The 21,244-nt window shown below is 40.4% G+C and overlaps 1 protein-coding gene across 1 annotated transcript in view; it reads right to left on the bottom strand.

Annotated features, from left to right (window-relative positions):
* adss2.L (adenylosuccinate synthase 2 L homeolog) overlaps nt 1–19,594 on the bottom strand; it is a 45,901-nt gene extending 26,307 nt beyond the window's left edge. Inside the window, 5 exon segments of the mRNA NM_001086619.1 lie at nt 886–952; nt 2,296–2,346; nt 2,585–2,653; nt 4,578–4,680; nt 19,368–19,594. Coding sequence (NP_001080088.1) covers nt 886–952; nt 2,296–2,346; nt 2,585–2,653; nt 4,578–4,680; nt 19,368–19,553 — 476 coding nt within the window. The 5' untranslated portion in view covers nt 19,554–19,594.
* Nucleotides 19,595–21,244: the final 1,650 nt, after the last annotated feature.

Here is a 21,244-nt window from a genome sequence, read left to right as displayed (position 1 = left end):
AAATGGTTTTGCATATGGGGCAGGGAGTGAACTGACACACAGCTTATTGCAGAGGGGAATTACAAGAACGGATGGCATCCTTATGGGTAGGCCACTTAACAGAACTTAAAGGGATTCAGTCATGATTTTTATGGTTTGCTTTTTATTTCTAAATTACACTGTTTACATTACAAATAATTTACTTTACTATTTAAAATGTTATTCTTGAACCAACAAATATATATATTTTTAGCTTTAATATTGGTGTGGAGGCAACTTTCTCAGTGCTTTGTGCCTGATCCTGCCAGAGCTTTGAGAAGGAGCCAGCACTTCAGGATGGAACTGCTTTGAGACAGCTATTGTTTCTACCCTCCCCATTGTATTATACCACAACATCTCATGTCTACCAGAGAATAGCACCCAAGCAGGAAAAAAGCAGGAGTTTTCCTGCTTTGGTGCTATTCTCATGTCTAAGCATGAGAGCAATTTTAGCAATGCAAACAAATCCTTCAGCAGAAGTGTCTCGATAGCTGCTTTCTGATTAGCTGCAAATTGTTCTGTTGATAGGCTGCTGATAAGACTGCTGGGGAGGGGGCAATATCCCTCCAACTTGCAGTGTTGCAGTAAAGAGTGACTGAAGTTTATCAGAGTCACATGACTGCAGGGCTCCTGGGAAACTGACAATATGTCTAGCCCGTTCCAAAATTAAATATGAAAAAATCTGTTTGCGGTTTCAAAAAATGTATTTCAATGCAGAATTCTGCTGGAGTAGGACTATTAACTGGTGTGTTTTGGGGAAAAAACCATTTCACACTACAGTATCCCTTTAACTTCTTAATACCCTTTTCATGTCCTTTAATAAGCATATTTTTGCAATTTTTCAGTCCTGATATAACGGATACATACTTTTTCCCAGCTTGTTCTTGTCTTTGTTGTTCCTGGATGCCATCTGCAGCCTGGTGGAAGTCAAACACTGAAACCCAAAAAAGAAATAGTTAAAATTTAACAAAAAAAAAAAAAAAAATCATACTTGATACAATAAAATGCACAAGTTATACATATATGCATTAGGGTATATTCAACAGAAGAGTGTTTACTTCTATAGAAACATAACAGGCCATTTGCAATGCAAAGTGCAAGAGCAAAAAACAAAGGACAGCAACAGCAAATATTTTAAATTGCAAATGAACCAACCACTGACTATTACTATCTTATGTACAGGTATGGGACCTGTTATCCAGAATGCTCGGGACCTGGGGTTTTCCGGATAACAGATCTTTCTGTAATTTGGGTCTTCATGCCTTAAGTCTACTAGAAATTCATTTAAACATTAAATAAACCCAATAAGCTGGTTTTGCTTCCAATAAGGATTAATTATATCTTAGTTGGGATCAAATACAAGCTACTGTTCTATTATTACAGAGAAAAAGAAATAATTTATAAAAATTTGGATTATTTGGATAAAATGGAGTCTATGGGAGATAGCCATTCCGTAATTCGGAGCTTTCTGGATATCGGGTTTCCGGATAAGGGATCCTATACCTGTATATCATAAAATTTTCTTTAGAATGATATTTTCTTCGATTATACAAAATGTTTTTGAATGGAAACCCTTTTTAATGCCTGATCTTATATGTGGCATTATACAAGTCGTGGAGTCAGAGCAATTTTAGGTACCTGAAATTGGATTTAGCAAAAAATGTACTGACTCCAAATCCTAAATTTGCAAAAAACAAAAAAGTTTCTGTGATTCCCCCGCCTACTGGCAAATTACCAGATAGAGCTGGGGCAGGTATTAAACATTTACAGGCAAGGTAATTGCCTGAAAATGTGTGCAATTCCCCCTCTTTCCTACACAGTTTTCTCTCCATGATACTCACTTTTTAGCCCTAAGACCGCTCTTTGTAAGCAGCACCTTTCCTCTCGCCCCTGATCTGCTCATTCCCACCCCCATTGACCAACACTGGCTTGTAAATCTGGGGGGGGGGCATAGCTGGCAACGATATGAGTAATGATATAACTATAATTTATTGTGTTCTAATTAGGGATGTACCGAATCCAGGATTCAGCTTTTTTCAGCAGGATTCGGATTTGGCCGAATCCTTCTGCCCGGTAGAACTGAATCTGAATTTGCTATGCAAATTAGGGGCAAGCAGGAAACAGTGTGACTTGTTGTCACAAAACAAGGAAGCAAAAAATGTTTTCCCACCCCTAATTTGCATTTGCAAAATAGGATTTGGGTTTGGGTCTGTGATAGAATCCTGGGGAAAAAGCATAAACTAATTTATATCTGAAAATCTGCAAGTAAAAACTTACCAATGTGAGCTCTATCAGAGATACACAATCTCTTCTCCCAGCCAGCCAAACCTGAAGGGAGGAGGAGGAGGAAGAAAAAAAAATAAAATGTTCATTAAAATAAACAAAATTCAGCTTACATGCTTGACCAGTTTAAACTGTTTTGCTCCCTTTGCCTTTCTACAAAAACACATATTTCTCACACCCTGGTTTCCACTTTTACAATTTACTGTAGTCACTTCCCAGGACTACATTCTTTTGCAAGTATGTTCTATGGACACCTTGTAGCGCCATGCAAATACTTACATACCTTGTCCTTTCTTTAAATTTTTCTCCGCTTCTTCAAATAAACCAGGTAGGTGAATTACCACACCATTTCCTATAGTAAAGGGGGAAAAAAGTATAAATCGGGAAAAAACTTCACTGGGATGTATGAGAATAAGTGCTGCATATGCAAATTATGCCCTTTTTTTTTCTAAAATTTCTATTTCAGGTAGGGATGCACCGAACCCACTATTTTGAATCCCCGAATCCTTAGAAAAAGATTCAGCCGAATACCGAACTTAATTTGGATATGCAAATTAGGGGTGGGAAGGGAAAAACATTTTTACTTCCATGTTTTGTGACACGATTTCCCTCCCGCCCCTAATTTGCATATGCTAATTTTAGGACAGTTACACTCCTTGAGTTGATGGATTGACTGGCCATTTCTTCAGTCTCCTTTCCATGTCCGCTGCTGGCAATGAGAAATAATAACCATTAGGAGGTTGAAATAAGCCAGCCCAAAAACAGTGAAGGTTTGTGCAAGGCTCAGTGTTTATAACACACAAGCATTTTGACGAATGTTGCCCTACAGCAACAGACAATATGTCGTTGCCACCCGATAGAAATGCACGCAAAGCACCATACACAATAAACGTATAGCAGTGACAGGTACTTGCGCTGGCTATAATGAAAAGTCGCCTGCGGCATGGCACACGCATCGCTTCGTATTCTATACAAGGACCGGGCTACTTCGGAATAGGAGGAAACTTCGGAATACGAAGCACCGCGTGTGCCATGCCGCAGGCGACTTTTCATCATAGCCGGCACAAGACAGAGGGAAGGAGTTCAGGGAGATTGGTCACAGCAAAGACGAGGCAATTAGTCGCCAGGCGACTAAATCTCCCCGAATCGCCCAGTGTACCCCTACCCTTAAGAAATTAGGGAGATTTTATTGATTTTTTTTACTCTTTAAAGGAGCAGTAATGCCAAAACATGAAAGTCAAAGTAATGAATATCTAATGTGCAGTTGTACTGTACAATTAGTCTGTTTGCTTCAGGAATCTGTAAACAAGCTGTTGTGTAGCCTTGGGGGTAGCCATTCAAAGCTGAAAAAGGAGAAAAGGCACAGGATAGACAGCAGAAAACAGATCAGCTCTGTAGCATACAACATGATTCTTCAGAACTCATTTTTTTATCTGATCCAAGGGGACCAACTGCAATGAATTTAAATGTGCATTTTTTTAGCTGTAATTTTTATTTTACACAGCATGATAAACAGGCCTCTAAGGCTGATGGCAAGTGGGATTTTTTTTAGGTATTTTTCCAGGCATTGTGTCACCAGGGTAGGAGGTGACCATACCAGGAATGGCATAGTTTCTAACAAATTCCAACAGTGCTGCTGTTGTAGACGGTGCAATTTATTGTGCCTATGGGGAAAATGTATAGATGAAACACCAAGGTCTATTTTGAATCGCATTCTGGCCTACAAATTCTACATTACCGTAAATGTTGCAACTTGAATTGTGAGGCTACTGATGGGACTTTATTACTATGTAATTGACCCAACCAGTGTTGTTACTAGCCAGAATACTTTTTTTTCTGCACAAAACATGGTATAGGATTGTTAGATTTTCATATTATATATTTTATTTATATATTCTCACAAATATATATTTATTTTGAGAATTAATTTGTTGCCTGCTTAGAAAGTCCTAGAAGCCCAGCTTGAAAGTTTTTAGCGAGATATTTGGGGTTTAGTTTTTTCAATAACAAGTGTTCTCACATGTATGTAACCTTGTTATCTGGTGGCAATGATGGACCTCATAGGGAGGTGTATTAAGACATACAGTATGTGTAACCAAAACTACCTAGACACAAGTCTATAACTATGTACAAACATCAACTGGAGTGGTACAAAGATTTCTACCACTGGACTCCGGTAGCAGTGGGGCTTTATTCCATGGTTTGGGTTAGGGTTCCTGGTTCCACTGAAAGCAAACCTCAAAAGAGAATAAAAGACTCAAGACATTCATACGTACCTATGAAAGCAATAGCATTTTGATTTATAATTCCACTTGGCAAAAGGTGAAAGTCATACTCGACAGAATCCACAACAACTGTGTGGCCTGCATTGTTTCCTCCCTGTAAAAATGGTAAAATATTATTCATTCATTAATGCTCCCTATAAATGGTAAATTATGAATTAATTCATATTACATGTATGTTATATTTCTATATAACGATCAATATAATTATTTTCAAGGGCTTCTTTTTATCCTGAAGTCTATGAGATTGCATTGTTGGTAACAATGTTACATACTTTGGCACCTGTACCCATTCAATATATATTGTAGCAGAATTTGACATTTCGGTTAAACGAAATGCAAGACGTTTTTGAAACGTTTTGTGCTCTCACTTTAGGGGAAATCTGTAGAAAAACTATACATTTATACATTTCTTTTTTCGGGAGAACCTGAGCTTTCTAAATCTGCCCGAGTTTTCATGTATTTCCACTTCCGCAAAAAGATTTATAGAGCTAAATGCCAAAAAAAAAAAAAAAATTCCTATTTTTCATAATATATGAATTTATACCAGAAAAATATTTCATTTTATGCATGAAAATCCAATTGATTTGGAAAGCCTCACGTCTCACAAATGTGCCAGTACCAGATATGAATAGTTTTAAGGAGATTTAGGACTTCTGTACAGCAAAAACTCCGGGCGGTATTTTACTGAATTTTGAAAGCACCAAGCAGAAAACCAGATAATTTAGACTCCAAGGCCAAAAAAATCCTGAAACAGTAGGTTTACCCAAAAACCATATATTTTTGAAAAGAACACATTCTGCCGATTCCAAAACGGGTAATTATCAATACTTGGTTGAGCCTCCTTTTTGTAACACCCTCTAGATGCCTCCTATAGCCTTTGATGAGTGTGTGGATTCTGGATGGCAGTATTTTTGACCATTCATCCATACTATCTCTCCAGTCCAGTTAAATTTGATGGCTGCCGAGCATGGACAGCCTGCTTCAAACCATCCCATAGATTTTTAATGATATTCAAGTCGGGGGACTATGATGGCCATTCCAGAATATCGTACTGATCTTCCGGGTTGCTTCAGTGATGCTGGGCTGGGGGCGGATCGATCCTTCCATAGGCTGAATTCCTGTTTTCATTCCTAACAGCCTATGGAAGGATTGCGCCGCCCCCAGCCCAGCTTCACTGAAACAGCTCAGAAAAAAACTTTTAGCTGTGTCGGAGGGTCGGTGAACACAGGTTTGCGGGCTTTGAGGGAAACGATTCTTTGTGCAGCATTTGCTTAATACGGACACGTTCCTATGATTTTTATAGGAACGTGTCAGTATAGCTTTAACTTTTATTTCTAAATTAAAAACAATCTGCAACTTTAGTTTCCCTCCAGAAAATTTGAGTGGTGCTGGGCCGTGCCCATAAAAACCACCTAAGAAACCCTTAATGGTGGACTCAAGTTGCCATTAATTTTCACCATTCTATCTTCCCGTCAGTTTGCCCAAACAGTTAATCTTTCCCATCTACGTTTGGTCTAACGGGCTACTCACAACCCATATTAAACCTATGCAGCCCTACGCGTGGCTGAAGTGGAAGTTAGCTAGAGCATGACTTGGGTCATATTGAAGTACAATGAGAAGTGGTTTCAAAGCAGTTCCATCCTGAATTGCTGGCTCCTTTTCAAAGTTCAGAATCAGGCACAATGCACGGAGATGGCTACCTCCACATAAATATTACAGCTAAAATAAAATACATTTGTTGGTTTAAGAATAACATCTTAAATGGTAGAGTGAATTATATGCAATGTAAACAGTGTTTACACATAAAATCCAAACCATAAAAATCATGACAGAATCCCGTTAAAATGCAAAACAACATAAGGAGTATTTAGATTTACATGCAGCATGAACCAACAGGTTATCTACCTTTTAAACAAAGGCCCTGGACAGAATATCAGCTTTTTAGAGTAAGGCCAAATGGAGATTGAACCTTGAATAGGAAAGTGCCAAATGAAGCTGAATAGAATTTGGTCTTTTGACCAGAGAAGTACTTGGAATTCTTATGTCGTATGCGAGACTGATGCTAAGTTTGTGAAAACTGTATAAGGGTCAGTTATCTTTAGCCAATGTCCCTCATGCTTCTTGGCACAATTAAACTTGCTGGGCAAAAAAGGACAGGGATAAAGTCAGTCCTTACTGCTCCCATTTTTAGGGATGAAAGCCTGGAAAAAAGTTTAATGAAATATCTTTTGTATATGGAAAACTCCTGAATGAATTGGAAAGATTTAATTCAATAGAAACACGTCTGTCTACTACTGCTGAATTTTTTCAGGAAGCTTTTTAAAACCTTTTGGGGTGAAACGTTATGGAGTCCATAGGCTAGACAAAAAAGCAAAATTGTTGACTTTTCAAAGACATCACTATAGGTAGAGTCAAAATAAAAGGTTAATAGTAAATTTAAATGTTTTAGCCTAGGAACACTCAAACAGACACAGAAGTTACCTGACCAGTAAGGTATTGAGAGTGTCTTTTAAAAGGGGAAGATGTAGAGGGAGTGAGAGAGAGAAAGGGAGAGGGAGATCTTGCAAGCTGCCATTTCAACAGCTAGACAACAGAAACACAAAAAAAAAAAAAAAAAAAAATAAAAAAACTGTACCTTTAGAACAAATACTTAACCAAAAGATCACATATTTTAGGTGATCTATTAAAGAACCTTACTAAATTGTCATATAAATATGAGTAAATATTGCCCTTTTAAATCTCTTACCTTAAGCCACTATTGTGTGTGTGTGTGTGTGTGTGTGTGTGTGTGTGTGTGTCACTCACTGATTACATGACAGAAAATAATGCAAGTTCTTACTGTAACAGGTACGAAATTTGGGCGTAAGACATCACTCTGTCCATTCATTGGTTGGGATAACCTTGCATGTATACATGCCCTTTGTGCGTGAACACCTTGCAGAGTTTAGCACTTAAAGGAGAACTAAACCTTAAAAATGAAAGGATAAAAATGCCATACTTTAAAAAATGAATTTATTGCACAGCCTAAAGTTTCATCTTCTCAATAGCAGCAATGATTCAGGATTTCAAACCTGTCACAGGAGGTCACCATCTTGGAAAGTGTCTGCGACTCTCACATGCTCAGTGGGCTCTGAGCAGCTGTTGAGAAGCTAAATTTAGGGATTTTCACAAATTATCTCACAAATTAAATAAACCGATGCTACAGAGCAGATTATTAAATTATAATAATGCCAGTTGCACTGGTTTCTGTGCGGTCATGTAGTAATTATCTGTATTAATTACTAATCAGCCTTACATTGTGACATTTATATTCTATGTACTGTATATTTGGAGTTGGACCCTAAGCTCAATAACGGACAGCAGCACAGAGCATGTGCAGTGAATCAGCAAAAAAGATGGGGGGCATCTTTGGGGGCACAGATCTTTGCTGCTAAAGGGCTGTGGTTGACTTGGGCTGGTACAGAAGCAACATGCAACATTTCTAGCCTACTTTAGTTAAAGGAAAACTATACCCCCAAAATGAATACTTGAGCAACAGATAGTTTATATCAAATCAAGTGGCATATTAAAAGGGCAATCTTATCTTATCAAACTGGAATATATATTTAAGTAAATATTGCCCTTTTACATCTCTTGCCTTGAAAAACCATTTTATGATGGTCTGTGCGCTGCCTCAGAGATCATCTGACCAGAAATACTACAGCTCTAACTGTAACAGGAAGAAGTGTGGAAGCAAAAGCCAGAACTCTGTCTGTTAAACATGTATGATATGTTTGGTAAGTTTGTGTGCACCGTGAATCATACGATCCCAGTGGTCTGCCCTTATTTATTTTTTTAAATGGCAGTTTTCTATTTATGATTACCCAATGGCACATACTACTAAAAAGTATATTAAGAAAACTGTTTATTTATGAAGCAGGGATTTACATATGAGTTGTGTTATGAAATATATTTTTAGAGACCTGCATTGTTTGAGGGGTATAGTTTTCCTTTAAGATTTAGTTCTTTAAAATAAAGAACATTTAGGCATTAGGCAGATGGAAGAGATGGTGTCTTTCTTACATGATAAACAAACCGCTTTTGTCTCTACTTGGTCTGCATGGGTTACACCTGTAACCAGACAGAAGGATCCTTAAAACATTTATCTTGACATACAGCATTACATTAAATTTGTAAAATTATCCAACAGAGTAGAGAGAGCAGTTGAGCACCTCTACCCCCCCCCCCGCTTATCCCTTTTTCCCTCGTTTTTCTTTTTTCCTTGTTTGCAAAGACTGTGTTATATATATTTTTCATTTGTAGCTGGTGCTGCAGGGCTGATCCTATATAGATTAAATTTGATGTCCCTTGAATAAATATGAGAAATCATACTGAAGCGCGCCCTGGAAATATCTCACTTTGTTTGGATATTAAACACCTGGTTCACTAAAGAGGTTTCACCCCACCTTTATCGAGCTCTCATGTCAGGGAGTTACTAAAATTTATATATGACTATATGTATATGTTGTGAACCTTTTGACTCTGTTAGTTTTATGTTAACCTGCATTCATTTATACAGTAAAATGTAAAATAAAGAATATACATAAAAAGAAAAAGTTTCTATATGCGATTATATAATAGCAAATACTATTAAAAAAAGGTAGAAATTGTTTCTACTTAGCGTAATTTCTATTTCCAAGTCTCATGGCAGCATTCACCAACATGAATATCGTCTAATCCCTCCCCTTTAGGTCATTGGACAGGAAAAAACCACAACATGACATAAAGCACCTCCCACTGTCTTGGTAACAAGCACTTGAAGGGGCGGGAGGTTGGTGAATGCTGCCATGAGTGTGACTGGGAAATACAAATTATGGTAAGTAGAAACAATTTCTACCTTTGCCAAGTCACCATAGCAGCAAATCACCAACATGGGATCTCCCAAAGCCAAAAGAAGGGTGGGACTACAACAACTGCTGTATAATTCTTTTAATCACACCATTTAGTGAACAACTGACTGAAGAACCTTTCTCCCAAATCTGGCTTCCGCTACCCAGGATGTAGCTACAGCCCTGGTTGAGTGAGCCCTAAGGTCTCTGTGTGCCTCCCTGCCAGCCAACTGGTAAGCCATCACAATACACATAATCCATTGCCCAATCGTCACCTTAGAAGGAGCTTGACCCTTCCTTGGGCCTCTTGGTATTAAGAAAAAAGTCTGTTCGACTTACGCCAATCCCTTGTGCGGTCAATATAATACGACACTGCTTGCACTAGATCTAAAGTATGCCATTGCTCTTCCCGCTTCGACTTCGGATTGGGACAAAATGAAGGCAGAATGACTTCCAAATACATATGGAATTGAGAAACTACTTTCGGAAGAAACCCAAATGTTGGTCTCATCGCCACCTTATCCTGAAATATAACAGTATCTGGTTCTTTCGCAGAGAGGGAATGAATCTCTTTCACTCTACAGGCTGATGTCACTACCACCCAGAAGAGTACCTTCAAAGTTACATGCCAGTCTGAGGCCTCTTCCAAATGGTAATCCCATAAGAACTTTTAATACCACTGGCAAGTCCCAAGGAGGAACCCGTGGCTTGATATATGGTCGAATCCTTTTCAATGGCCAAAACGTATAACCAGAGAATCTTCTGCCCAGGCTTTATTGTTTAAGGCAGATATAGTTGAAATGTGTCCCCGTAAAGTACTGTTACTCAGACCTTTTTGATATTCGGTGAAAAGAAATTCAACAGTTCGACATGGTTCGGGATCTTCAGGATCAAAATTTCTACTTTGAGCAAACTGAACAAAACGATCCCAAACTCTGTAATAATGAGCGGAGGTACAGGTCTTTCTGGATTTTAAAAGAAGGGTCAGAAGGTCTCCCTGGACTCCTTTCTCATACAGCCTCTGCCTCTCAACTTCCATACCATCAAGTACAGGTACACAACCTCCTCGTGGAATATGGGCCCCTGTGACAACAGGCCTGGCCTTACTGGAAGCTTCCAAGGGTCCTCCACCGCCTGTTGTAGCAACAGTGGAAACCAAAGTCGTCTAGGCCAAAGGGGAATTACTGCTATCACCAATGCCCCCTCCTGGTCTATCTTTCTCAACGCTCCCCAGATCATGGGAAATGGAGGAAAGACATAGGAGGACATCTTGCTCCAAACCTAAAGCAAAGCATCCACTGCCGTGGCTGAAGGACACAGATTTCGGAATAAAACTTTGACACTTCCGGTTCAAATGTGTTGCCATTAAATCGATTTCTGGAACCCCGAACTTCTGGGTTATTAGACGGGAGACTAAAGGACTGAGACTCCATTCCCCTGGGACCAGCGTATTGCGGCTCAAGTAGTCTGCCTGCAAATTCTGAATACCTGGCACGTGGATGGCTACTAACACTGCCAGATTTTGATCTGCCCAACTCATTATGGGATCCAACTCCTTCAAACTGGAACTTCTTGTTCCTCCTTGTTTGTGAATGTAAGCCACTGCGTGGCATTGCTGTGTCGTATCTTGACCCACTTGTGGGACATCTCCTCTGAAAGGTCAACATTTCTTGACCTATCGCTCTTAACTCCAGGACATTGGATGGCAGCGCACACAGATTCCAACTTCCTTGCATCGATCTGCCCCAACCTGACTCTGAAGCGTCTGTTGTAACCATCATCGACTGGGGCTAGAGTAGGGGCATACCCTTCGCCAGATTCTGTGGATCCATCCAACACCTTAGGCTGGACCGACTATTCCTGACAAGTAAAGGTTTTGGTGAAGCAGCAGAGGATTCAGCGCACCTGATATGACATGATATAGTGATATGGCCTCCCTCAAGACTGCAATATTCTTTACAAACACCTTCGAAAAAGTTCTCAGTGATGTTGAAAGGCCAAAGGGGAGACCGGTGAACTGCACATGTTGATCCCCCACACGAAACAAAGAAACTTCCTGTATGGTCTGCAAATTGGCATGTGGAAGTATGCGTCCTTCAGATTGAGCTTTATCAGCCACAACTCTGGACGAATTGCGAATAGTAATCGAAGCACAAGATGTATTGATTGAGGGGTCTCAAATCTAGGACTGGCCTGAAAGCTCCTGATTCTTTCTTTACTAAAAATTGTTTTGAGTAGAAGCCCAACCTTTTGTTGCGAGGGTGGTACTGACTCCACTGCTCCAGTCATCCTGAGCTGTTGGAGATAGTCTTGAAGAATTAACTCTGCCCCTGCCATCTTTGAAATAGTTGACACTGAAAATATTGTATTTCGGGACCTTGCAAAATTCCAGTTGATAACCCTCCTGGATTATATTCAAGACCCAAGAATCTTTGAGACCCAGGCGTGTTGGAAGAACAACCTTGCCCCTACCCTCACTTCCTGGGTCTGCGGAATCTCATTATGACTTATTGGAAGTTGAGGGAAAGGCCTTCTTACTGGACTGTGTATAGAAAACGGATCCGCACACACACTGGTTAATGCAGTCGGGGAGTATCCCCTTTTATTCAGCCACCAAACATTCAACGTTCAAAATTTTCTATCACGGAAGGAATTTCCACTAGGGGAAGATGGCCTGGATGCTGCTTAAATCTCCTTTCTTGGGGAAGAAATACACTCTTCCCGCAGATGCTTTTTTGATTATCGAGTCCAGCTTTTCACCAAATAACATGTCTCCCTCGAAAGCCAGTTGACACAGGTTAGACGTGGATGCGGAATCCTCCATCCACGGTTTTAGCCACAGAGCCCTCCTTGAGGCCACCAAAAGTGCCATCTATCTAGCAGAGTTTCACGAGATCCAATTAGGCTTCGGATAAGAAATCCACTGCCACTCTTAAATCTGAAAGCATCTCTTTTAAATTTTCTCTTTACATTCGAATAAATGGCCTCATCTAGGCTGTCCAGCCAAAACTTCATCGCTCTTGAAATCGAGGTTATTGCTACCGCTGGAATACAGACTGCCTTGGCCGAAATATAAGAATTCATCAAATTAAACGCAAGCCTCTACTTCATAGGTGCCTTAAATGCCGCTGCATCATCCACTGGCAGTGCCGTTTTCTTTGCCAACCAAACAATCGCCGCGTCCACCACTTTGGGATTATCCCAAAGTTTAGAAAAGGATTCTTCCACTGGATATCTTTTGGAGAACTTTCCCTGTACCGCCACTCTCTTTTCAGTATTCTTCCATTCAGAGTGAATTAGGCCATTAATTGACTCATGTACTGGAAATGTGGATGCCTTCTTCTTTAGAAATGGGTAAAATGTATCTGAGGAAGACCTCTTTGGCGTTTCCTCAGTTAGTGTCAATGCCTTCTGAACTACTTTTATCAGGTTATCTACTGCAGCTGCATCAAGAGACACACTTTTTCCAGGGCCATATAATTCCTCCTCCGAAACTTTGGACAAGTATTCATAGATTGACTCCCTGATACTTCTTACCGACAAACGTGAATTTGAAAAAGATTTGATGCCAATGCTTCCTAGACTCCCTGAACAACTGCTTGCTTAATCAGTGACACAAGGGCATCCAACTGGGGCATTCCCGAGACTTACTGTTGTCCAGTAAGGGTATGACCCTCTGCTGACTGTTTTGAACCCGAAGTATCCTTATGGGACTCACTGGAGGCAGGGGGGGCTGGAATGAAATAAAAAAACCTATCAGCCAACTGCCCAATCCTCTCTTTCTCTCTTTTTTTCCTTTTTGAATGCTTACCCAGGACCTTTAGACTGTGTTGTTTTCCCAGAGCTAGTAGACTCCATGATTGACAGGACTGTAGAAAGAAAACAACACTGAAACCCTTGAGCCCTACCATATTCACTATTATATCAGCAGAATAGGAGTTTACAAAATCCTTGCTAGCAGTATACACGCTCTCACTCCGCAATGGTATCAGGCACGTGTTAAGATGCCTTTGTTTGGCTTATAGGCGTTCTGATGACGCCAGCATCAATAACGCCAGTGTCTTTAAATTTTCCTGCTGAGGCAGATGTCTGCCTCAGCTAGAACTGTAGTGGAGATAGGGGAGATTTTGCAAAAGGTATAGTGAGCTGATGATTTACATTATACCGTACATACATTTCAAACCGTTTAAAAAAAAAAAAACAAAAAAAAAAACAGATTTCTTAAACTTTCACATAGTGTCTTTACTTAGTAAATTATTTTAGTTATAACTGGAGCCCTTTAAGGTGAATTTTTTTAAATTTCAGATAGTTATCTAAATATTTTTTTTGTGCATTAAATACGTAAATATTTTTTTTGTGCATTAAATACGTTGGGTATATTACGGAAAACATGATTTTTTTTCACTCCTCATTCATTAATATGCCAATATCAGGTTACAGAATTGGAATTCCACAATATGTCCAGCTTATTTAAATAGCTTAGGTTGCCCTGAAAAATTATTTATAGTTTCTTGGTTACCTAAATGTTTCCCTAAGAAAATACTGAAGTGAAAGTTGAAGTGCACAAAATGCTCAAAATGTGTGGCAGTATTTTTAGCAGTAAAAAGGGTCAGTCAGTGAAGGGATTAAACAAAACAGGGATTGTCTGACAATATATTGCAAGTACCCAGCTTCATGTTGCAGTTGTCATCATTCCAACTTCCCAATCATTTGGGATTTTTAACCTTGGACAATACATTTTAGGTAAATATTAGTCCCTAATAAATGCCTAAAGAAATACTAGTCCAAATAACATCATATTAAAGTGTGCGAAGGACTGGCCAGATCAGGCTGACTGACACAGTTGACCAGTTTAAATATATTGCAATATATTTATGAGGGCATATTTTTTAGTAGTTTTTATACACAAAATAAATATACTCATATAGTTAAGTGCAGAAAATCTCTGGTCTTTGTCTGTATGAAGTTTGTCGTCACATTTAACCCCCACTTAATAATTGACCATTGGGAAGAAGATTGCTATAGTATTTTTAAACACGCTTATGAAAAGTCAGCACTGCACAACAATAAAAAAAATGAATGATTTATTGTAGAACATTTAAGTCTTAAATTCAGACCATTATCAAGATCTTTATCTACAATACATAATCTATTTAAATTTCTTTTTAAAATCCTTTGAGTGCTGGTTTTTCATTAGTGTTTGTGTTAAACTAGAACAAAGCACCCAGGTACTAATGTTGTATTTTAAATATTTTACATAGGGAATAATACTTACCCTATTGCATGCATAAAGTTACAGAGGCGTTTCCTGGCCACATAAAGACACAAGGCAAAGACAGAGTGCTTTCATACATGTCATGAAACTCAAAGGTAACTTTGTATATACCGTATATACTCGAGTATAAGCCGACCCGAGTATAAGCCGAGGTACCTAATTTTACCTACGAAAACTGGGAAAACGTATTGACTAGTATAAGCCTAGACACAACTACAGCCCTGTCTCCCAGCAACGCACATTCTGCCAAAGCGACCCCCCCAGCGATCAACCGGACTTCTTTGCAAAGTTGATGGTGACAGAGAATTGCCAAACGGATTACTGTGTGCATTGTCCCACTGTCCCACTACCATGTGCAGAGGGTGCTGTTTGATATTGCCATCACTGTTAATCTTTCGTATAACCAACAGAGGGCACTGTGTGATATTGCAGTCACTGTTATTCTTCCATATAACCAACAGATGGCTCTGTGTGATATTGCAGTGACTGTTATTCTTTCATATAACCAACAGAGGGTGCTGTGTGATATTGCAGTCACTGTTATTCTTTAATATAACCAACAGAGGGCGCACTGTTATTCTTTCATACAACCAACAGATGGCGCTGTGTGATATTGCAGTCACTGTTATTCTTTCATATAACCAACAGATGGCGCTGTGTGATATTGCAGTCACTGTTATTCTTTCATATAACCAACAGAGGGCGCACTGTTATTCTTTCATATAACCAACAGAGGGCATTGTGGGATATTGCAGTCTCTCCCCAAGTGTACTGTTGGTATAGGAATGATTAAAAGTGACTGCAATCTCAGCTACTCGGGTCGGGTACCGCTGACCCGAGTATAAGCCGAGGTAGACTTTTTCAGCACATTTCGGATGCTGAAAAACTCGGCTTATACTCGGGTATATACGGTACTTATATTTTATAACAGGGCACACATTATAATACACAAGTTTCAGTGAGAATGTGATATTGGTAGTCAAGGCAGACAGGGACACCTAATTTCAGATTAAGCAAATTTCTCACTGCACTTTGACAAAAGTACAAATCAATAAGAAAATATACTTCGGAAAGTCTCTGGTTAAACAAATAACTGACCTTCCCTTCTGTGGGTATATGTGGGTTTCTCCTTCCAAATCCAATAAAGGCACAGTATCTTGAAGGCATAGCAAAGTCCTTCTCTTTTACACCAGTGCGCACACACACTGCCACAGCATCCGCTTCCCTTCAGGCTGCCTCTTTTAGGCCTCTCGGCACTCTTTTAGGCTCCAGTTGACTCTCGCATTGTAACAGCCAGACACTTTTGTTCCAGGCAATGCATTCCAGATATTGTTGCATGCTTTCTCACATACAATGTAAACGGATAACGGCTTCATACACCACTTATGCAAGTGAATATGGTGCCAGCATCTCATAACTTAGCATGGCATTAACAAACTAAAATAATGGGCTGACCTCAGTAGTTCCAAACAATCATATCACAAGCATTTCAACATTAAGGCTTGGCAAAACTGATAATCACAAGATGCTTCTGCAGAAGGGGCATTGAAGCAATTTGTGAGGATACTTTCCCTGTAAGCAGTGTAGAAGTTCAGTCATGCAACAGCCAATCATCATACACAGGAGTTGGAGTAGACAATAGAAGAGATCTGTTAGGGCTATGTCACATAGAGATTTTACATCATGTTATTACAAAGTTCCAGTGTGGTTTAGAAACACCAAATAAGCATTGCTAGAGAAAATCTAGCAAATAACAGTTTTTTCAAGCGTTGATGCCGATACGCCAGAACAAATCAAATCTATTAAATCAAAAGAATAACTGCAAAAGTGAAACAATAGGGAGCACTCACAGACCCATCGATGTGCAACTGCTATGCTGCAACGTGGAAAAATCGCTCCCGAAGCGTGTCCCATCAGCCAAATCTTGAAATCACGGAGCACCAGCAATTTTAAAACAGCCGTTTATTTAGAAAATAGTTAAAAATTGACAGAGCATATCAAAAGAATAAGCCTGTATTTCAGTCATGATGTGTAAAAACGTAGCATAATTTGAAGATTGTTAAGGAAATTACACAAGAATTTTGTTCCATGTTGTTACATGGCGTCATTACATAATACTTCATGGCATGATTACAGAATCCCTGCTGTAACACTATTTAAAGCCCTTTGTTTAGGTCCCTATTTTGCATTATAGGTGTATAATACAAAAAAAAAAATTAATATACAGTGCTGAATTATACATTGCTACAAATGGTTGCTCATAATTGTACATTGCGTTATTAAGTATGGCAGTGCACGACAAAGCCCAGACTGACAAAGTTGTGGTGGTTTGTGGGAAACTTGAATAAGTACAAAGATATGTAGGAGGGTAGCATGAATCATGGATGATCATTGGTAATTTAGAAATACACCTGAAATTGTGTAATGTGGCAAATATTTTGTTGGGAGGGGGCTAAAGGTCTAATTTCCCTGGTAAAAACTGTTACTTATAATGAATATGTGGTACAGTATTAAATTTATAATAGTGAAAGCTAATGACAATATCCCTTTGTGATATGCAACATACATATTGGGGATTTCTACACATTTTTCATGCAGTTTCTTTCTGTCCTACCACAAAGTAAGGCCATGGTAGGTTAATTTTCTTAATGTTTCCCAATGCTCTTTCCATGAGAAACATCAATAGTACAGATAAAATTTTAGTACAACCCATTTTTATAGCATTTAATATCACTTGCTGTTTTTGCAAGTATTCTGAAACACGAGTTAACACATACTTTGCCATGCAGCAGAATGCACAGAACCAGATCACATGGTACAAATTTAAAAACTTGCGTATGACCACCATGCAGACTGCGAAAAAACAATTTTGAAACACGGACCAAACCAGGACCAGCAACCTGCATTTTTACCAGTTTGGACACCCCTATCCAACCCACAACCCAAACTGCAATCCACTGACCACCATTCAACTGGAAGTGACATCATCAAAAGAGAGTCGGGGAATTTTTTGTTTTAAAGGAGTAAAATATAGATAATATACTATGAGATAAGAAATATAGATTAGACCTGCAACCGAACCAGCAGCCCCGCATTCCACAGGGTATCCTCTATTTTTCATGGGTACCAGACCTGCTGCAGGACTCTATAACCATGTTTCTATATCTAAACAGAAGAAAACACTGCAATGACTTAAAAGGGGTTGTTCATCTTCCAAACACTTTTTTCAGTTTTTTCTAAATACATTAAATTGGCTTTTTATCTGATTACATGTTTGAAATGAAAAAGCAAATATGTAGGACAAACCTCACAAACTGAAGGAGAGAATCCAAGAACACCGGACATTAATAATATAAAGACACCAATGTCTCAAAACACTTTTATCAATGCAGTTCTGGCGACCGTGGTTGTTTCAGTATACAAGGCATTGAAAGAGTTAATCTTGACAATCTGTCTAGAATCTTTCCAAAAGAGAAGTCTTTTGGATTTTCAACCCAAAAACAAGGATACCTTTAGGCAAGAATTCCGAAAGGACGTCTCTAAATACAATATGCGTACATCTTTTACATACTTTGTGCATTCTTGTTGTAAATATTCATGTTGATACAAAATTATATATGATATATGTTTACTGATCTTTTGAGGTAGTTCTTTTAGGACATGTATGGAACGCTGTCCCTTTAAGAACTGCTTTGCTTCCCTTTTTTTCCCCAATTGTTTTTGATTGGTTGCTTTTTGTACAAATGCTAAAATGGCGACGTCATACACATAACGCTATGGAATAATGAGCAGACTGAAAGGCATAACAATTACATGGAGGAACGCATCTAGTACAGGCCTCCAATAGCACATCCATTTTCTGTAGTAAAGTCATCTAAGACCTACATGTCATTAAAAACCTCAAAATCACAAACAGGTCTTCTATTCTTTTTGAAAATAACTAAAATGTGAAATTATTAATAATTTGGTGCATGTGAACCACTAACAGAGAAACTTCAAGCCTCCTTACGTAATTTTATGCATCACACAAACTGAGCTCAGCCCCATCGTTCTCTGCCTGCGTATGGTTTCTACAGAGGAAGCACATGGCCGCTTCCTGTCAAGGTGACTGCGGCTCTATTTATTTTGCCTGCATCAGTTGCAAATACACCAGGATTACCTTCGTTCGTTGTAATTTGGGATTACTACAAAGAACCTTGCGCTCAAATGAGGGCAATTAATTTGTGGGTGTCGCTCGTGAAATTAATACAGCGCTGGAATGTGTAACTGCGCCCAGCATCGCCGGGCTACCCATGTGCTAATTTAGTTATAGTTCGTTAAGAGCCGCAAACCTGAAAATAGCCAAGGGAGCAAAGTTAGAAAGGTCAAACAGGCCGGAGACTGGTAATGTTACAGTTCTTTTATATTTCAGGGTTTCTATTCCAGGATCTCTGAAGGCACCATCTCAGCACATTCCCGCCCAACCAACACACCCGCTTGGCGCGGGAATATATCTGAGCGCCTGGGGACGGGTTTAGGTGTGGATTGATAAAGAATACTCCTTTAGTACTCAACGATGCGCTTAGATAACGCTTGTTAAACGCGTAAGTAGTAGATGCTAATTTTGTCCCACGCGTATCGGATAGGCCTTTCACTCACCTGACAGCGGCACACGATATCCGCATCCTGAGCCAGAAGATCCACAACTTTACCCTTTCCTTCGTCGCCCCACTGAGCCCCTAGTACAACTGTCACTTTATTCCCGACGAGCAGGAAGTGTCCAGTGGCACTAGCACAGCACGCTCCACCGTTCGGTAGCCCGGGCGATTCGTTTTCTGCTGACATGATTAGACTGGGAGTTACGCTTACTGTAGCGGCTAGTTCCTATACTCGGAAAGGACCTGACGTCACGGTCATGTGATCCTACCATGTGACCGCTCCACTGTCGATCAGCTATTGGTAAGCGACAAATTCAAACACGGGAAAGCGGTAATGTTTCTACTGGCGGCTGTTGACTCCTGACGGGACCTGCAGCTAAAACCCCGGGGTGGCCAACTTGTATTGTAGGTTTGGTACAGTTTGTAACCTCTACTTTAGGTTTTGGGTAGTTCATTGTGTCGCTGGATGTTTGTAGGGTGAGTGGGGGGATCACTGTGCCTCTGAATTTCTGTGAGGGGGGGGGGATAGCTGTGCCTATGAATTTCTGTGCATCAGTGGGGGGATCGCTGTGCCTATGAATTGCTGAGTGAGTGGGGGGGGGGATCAGTGTGCCTCTGAATTTCTATGAGTGGGGGGGGATTGCTGTGCCTCTGAATTTCTGTGAGTGAGTGGCGGGATCAGTGTGCCTCTGAATTTCAGTCAGTGGGGGTGATTAATGTGCCTCTGAATTTCTGTGAGTGGGGGGATCGCTGTGCGTATGAATGTCTGTGAGTGGGGGGGATCGTTGTGCCTCTGAATTTCAGTCAGTGGGGGGGATTGCTGTGCCTCTGAATTTCAGTGAGTGGGGGGATCGCTGTGCGTATGAATTTCTGTGAGGGGGGGTTGCTGTGCCTCTGAATTTCAGTGAGGGGGGGATCGCTGTGCCTATGAATTTCTGTGAGTTAGTGGGGGGGGATCAGTGTGCCTCTGAATTTTTGAGAGTGGGGGGGATCGCTGTGCCTATGAATTTCTGTGAGTGGGGGATCGCTGTACCTCTGAAATTCAGTGTGTGTGGGGGGTGTCGCTGTGCCTATGAATTTCTGTGAGTGAGTGGAGGGGGGGGATCACTTTGCCTCTGAATTTCTGTGAGTGGGGGGGATTGCTGTGCCTCTGAATTTCTGTGAGGGGGAGATCGCTGTGCCTATGAATTTCTGTGAGTGAGTGGGGGGGATCGTTGTGCCTATGAATTTCTGTGAGTGAGTGGGGGGAGGTCGCTGTGCCTATGAATTTCTGTGAGTGGGTGGGGATCGCTGTGCCTATGAATTTCTGTGAGTGGGGTGGGATTGATGTGCCTCTTAATTTCAGTGAGTGGGGGGATCCCTGTCCCTCTGAATTTCTGTGAGTGGCGGGGGAATCGCTGTGCCTATGAATTTTAGTGAGGGGGGGGATTGCTGTGCCTCTGAATTTCTGTGAGTGGGGGGGATCGCTGTACCTCTGAATTTCAGTGAGTGGGGGGATCGCTGTGCCTATGAATTTCTGTGAGTGGGGGGGGTTGCTGTAAATATAAATTTCTGTGAGTGGGGTGGGATTGCTGTGCCTCTGAATTTCCTCTGAGTGAGTGGGGGGGATCGCTGTGCCTATGAACTTCTGAGTGACTGGGGGGGATCAGTATGCCTCTGAATTTCTGTGAGTGGGGCGGATCGCTGTGCCTATGAATTTCTGTGAGTGAGTGGGGGGTCGCTGTAAATATGAATTTCTGTGAGTGGGGGGGATCACCGTGCCTATGAATTTCTGTGAGTGGGGGGGGTCGCTGTGCCTCTGAATTTCTGTGAGTGGGGGGGATCACTGTGCCTATGAATTTCTGTGAGTGAGTGGGGGATCGCTGTGCCTATGAATTT

Source organism: Xenopus laevis, chromosome 5L (assembly GCF_017654675.1).
Source record: "Xenopus laevis strain J_2021 chromosome 5L, Xenopus_laevis_v10.1, whole genome shotgun sequence".
Taxonomy (NCBI): Eukaryota; Metazoa; Chordata; class Amphibia; order Anura; family Pipidae; genus Xenopus; species Xenopus laevis.
This window is presented reverse-complemented; position numbering and strand designations above follow the sequence as displayed.